This window comes from Octopus bimaculoides, chromosome 9, assembly GCF_001194135.2.
Source record: "Octopus bimaculoides isolate UCB-OBI-ISO-001 chromosome 9, ASM119413v2, whole genome shotgun sequence".
Lineage (NCBI taxonomy): Eukaryota > Metazoa > Mollusca > Cephalopoda > Octopoda > Octopodidae > Octopus > Octopus bimaculoides.
The window spans coordinates 90,846,780-90,850,842 of NC_068989.1; the positions used below are offsets into that span (position 1 = coordinate 90,846,780).

At 40.4% G+C, this 4,063-nt stretch overlaps 1 protein-coding gene across 10 annotated transcripts in view; it reads left to right on the forward strand.

Moving 5' to 3' along the window:
* LOC106868309 (A-kinase anchor protein 9) overlaps nt 1-4,063 on the forward strand; it is a 351,276-nt gene that overhangs the window by 340,557 nt on the left and 6,656 nt on the right. For all 10 annotated transcript variants that reach the window (XM_052970882.1, XM_052970883.1, XM_052970887.1 and 7 more), the window contains 3 exons: nt 308-484; nt 1,845-2,114; nt 3,173-3,429. In XM_052970882.1, the coding sequence (XP_052826842.1) occupies nt 308-484; nt 1,845-2,114; nt 3,173-3,429 (704 nt within the window). The remainder of the gene's footprint in view (nt 1-307; nt 485-1,844; nt 2,115-3,172; nt 3,430-4,063) is intronic.

Sequence of the window (4,063 nt, forward strand, 5' to 3'; positions counted from 1 at the left end):
TCTCTCTCTCTCTCTCTCTCTCTCTCTCTCTCTCTCTCTGTCTCTGTCTCTCTCTCTTTGTCTCTCTGTCTGTCTCTCTCTCTCTCTCTCCCTCCACCTTCCTTTCCCCTCTCCCCATCTCTGTTACTTCATAGTATCATCAAAACTCCTCACCCAGTCTGTCTCTTCCTCTCTGTCTGTCTGCCTCTCTCTCTCACATGCACATCTACATTTCACACACACACACACACACACACACACACACACGTGTTGTATTTCCCATGCTCATAAGCTAACCCTCTACATCTGTCTGTGTATTTTATAACAGGAAGGTCCTGGCTACCCCCACCTAGCTGCCATCATCAACCAGCGAACCCTGCAGCACAATCGGGACTTACTCAGCAGCATCTTCAAGCTGAGTGAAGAAAAACTGGCCCTGAGGGCTCAGCTCCTTGAATGCGAGGAATGTATTCAAAACTACAAGACTCGGGATTACATTCAACTGGTGAGCAAGTGGTGGTGGTGTGTGTCCCCCACTGATGCAACAGGGTCAACAAATGAATGGCCCACTACTTACCTTAAATCCTCTTTATTGTTCACCCAGTTTCTTGTTTAACTTATTAACCTCTTCTTCATCTGGATGTCCCTATTTTTACTCACTGTACTGTATACGTGTATATGTGTGCCTGAGTGTTTGTATATATATATCTCTCTCTCTCTCTCTATATATATATATATATCCAACCCATGCTAGCATGGAAAGCGGGCGTTAAACGATGATGATGATGATGATATATATATATATATATATGTGTGTACACATGTGCTTCATTTTGTGTATGTGTGTGTATACATATACACATACACACACACACACATAATGTGCTTGTTTGTGTGTGTATATACAAATATACTTCATTGTGTTGTGTGTTGATAAATGTGTATGGTTGCATATGTACATGTTTATATATATATATATATATATATATATATATATATATATAGACACACACACACACACACACACCGTTGTGTCTGGGGAGAGTCATTTTCTTATTGTGCTTTATAATTTAACACTCACCGGTAAAATTTCCACTTATTCCTTATTTTTATTTTTCCTAAAATTTTCGTTGTCTCTTGCACCGTTTTCAATAGTTTTGACTCTGTCTGTTATTTAAACCGCGTTTCTTTTTGTTTGTTTGTGTGCATTTGTATATATTCATGTATGTGTGTATATTTGTATGTATGTATGTATTCTGCATATTAATGTGTTTGTGTGTCCGTGTTTGTGTGTCTTTTTGTATGTGTGTGTGTGTGTGTGTACCTCTGCCTTTTTTTGTGTGCATGTCTGAGTGTGCGTATGTGTTTTGCAACTATGTACCGTGTTTGTATGTATGGATGTGTATCTCCATATGTGTGGCCAATGAAATATATACATATATATAATTATAATAAGGGCTTAGAAAAGAAATTTTCTAGTTTTTATCCTGAGAAATAGATGCTAAATTGTCTCACCATGGTTTCATGTCTAAATTGTCTCACCATGATTTTGTGTCTATTTCTCAGCATACACGCAAGAAAATTTATTTTCTAAGTCCTTATTATAATTATACATATAATTTCACATTAATAGGTTCCCTTTTATTTGCTGGCCACTAGTAGAATTAAAAAAAAAAAAAAGTTTTATCCTCTATTATTATACACACACACACACACACACACGTGCTAAATTTTGTGTGTGTTACATATGTGCTGGGTTTTGTATATGTATCATGTATGTATATGTCAGTGTGTATGTTGTGTATATCTCTGTGTGTGTGTGTATGTCAATGGCTCATCTCTCCTCTTCTGTGTCTTCCTGAAAGACCCAAAATTCTGATGGCGACGGCGACTCGTTGCTGGAGACCTCATTCACCATGGAGCGGATCCGATGGGACCAGGAGAGGGCTACCTATGAACTGGCCCTGCAAAACTGTGAGAAGCGGATCGAACAACTCCAGCGGAACTTGAGAATTGAACGAACCCAAGGTTTCGCCCTCTCCAATAACAACACCACCTCCACCACAAGTCCAAACATCAACAATACCTCCACCAACAACAACAACAACAACCCATTGTTGATGGAATCAGATTTGGTAATTGTTTTTTGTCTTTTACTTGTTTCAATGATTAGACTGTGGCCATGCGGGGGCACCGCTTTGAAGAATTTTAGTTGAATGAATCGACCCCATCGGTCCATTTTGCTGAACTGTTAAGTTATAAGAATTTAAATGTACCAACACTGGTTGCCAGGTGATGGTGAGGAACAAGCACACACGCACACACACCGATAGGCTTCTTTCAGTTTCTGTCTACCAAATCCACTCCAAAGATTTTGATCAACTCGTCCAAGGTGTCATCCAGTGGGATTGAACCTTGAACCATATGGTCGGGAAGCAAACTTCCAACCACACAGCTACACCTCTGCCTAGCCACTCTTGTAGGCGTGAGTGACTGGATCTGGTCAATTTAAACATAAAACCGGTAGAATATTTGACCTGGACTTGGTTTGTTTAAATGCTGAATGATTAATTTGCAATTATTCTTTCTCCCAACGGTTTTCCTTGTTTTTCCCATCACTTTGTATTTTACCCCAACCACCCAATATATTATCCCTATTATTATTTGGCAGAATCGTTTGCATCCCAGACAAAATGCTTGACGGTATTGCGTCTGCCACTTTGTTCTGAGTTCAAATTCCGCCGAGGTTGACTTTGCCTTTCATCCTTTCGGGGTCAATTAAATATGTACTAGTTACATATTGGGGTTGATGTAACTGACTTGTCCCCTTCCCACCAAGTTTTCAAGGCCTTGTGCCTAGAGTAGAAATAATAATAATTATAATAATAATTATAATAATAATAATAATTAATAATAATAATAATTATTATTATTATTTCGAAGCGCCTCCCCCTATTGGGAGTTTTATTTGTTATATCTTTCTCTGTTTTCTTACTGTTTACATGAACGCTTTCTACTTTTCGGACAAAACCTTTTGTAAACTTTGTCCTGTCTTTGTCCTTACATGTTTTTGATTTATATTAGCCCTTGTGGCCAATAAAAGCAGAATTAATTATTATTATTATTATTATTACCCCAGTTGTCCTGTTGTTATCCCCCCATCTCTCAGTCTACTTTTTGTTTCTGTTTTCAGATCCAGACTTTGTTCAGGAAGTACTTTCGAGCCGAGAGCTTCCGTAAGGCACTGATTTACCAAAAGAACTACCTGTTGGTGCTGCTGGGTGGCTTCCAGGACAGTGAGCAGACTGTCCTTGCTCTTCTGTCACGGATGAATGCCAGGGGTAATGACAATAGGTTGTTAGGGGATTCATACAACCAGGGCCAACACAACCGATGTCCTCCTTTGGCCAGGTTCCGAAGTGCAGCAAGGGTCATCGTAGCAATCTCACGGTACGTGGACCCATTACACACCACCTTCGCTCCAGCTGTTCCCTACAATGCTCCTTTTGACTCTTCAATGTGTTTTTTTTTTATTGTTTCCCTTATTTATTGTGTTGTCGCGAGATCCATTGACACCCTTGGGGGGTTGGAAGAATGGACTAGCCAAACTCTTATAAAGAGTAGCGTATTGATTGAGATGAGAGGTCAGTAGGAGTCGTTGAGAGGTCGGTAAGGGTCAGTGTGTTATTGACCTATTGAGTCAAGTACATCAAAACCAAAATCAAATGGAAATTGTAATTGTGATCCCTGTGCCAGTGGAAAATTAAAAAGCACCATCCAAACATGGCTGATGCCAGCGCTGCCTCGACTGGCTTCCGTGCCGGTGGCATGTAAAAAGCACCAACCGATCGTAGTTGTTGCCAGCCCCCTCTGGCCCCTGTGCCAGTGGCATGTAAAAAGTACCCACTACACTCTTGGAGTGGTTGGTATTAGGAAGGGCATCCAGCTGTAGAAACACTGCCAGATCAGATTGGAGCCTGGTGCAGCCTCCTGGCTTGCCAGACCCCAGTCAAACCGTCCAACCCATGCCAGCATGGAAAACGGACATTAAACGATAATGATGATTACATAGATACATATATAT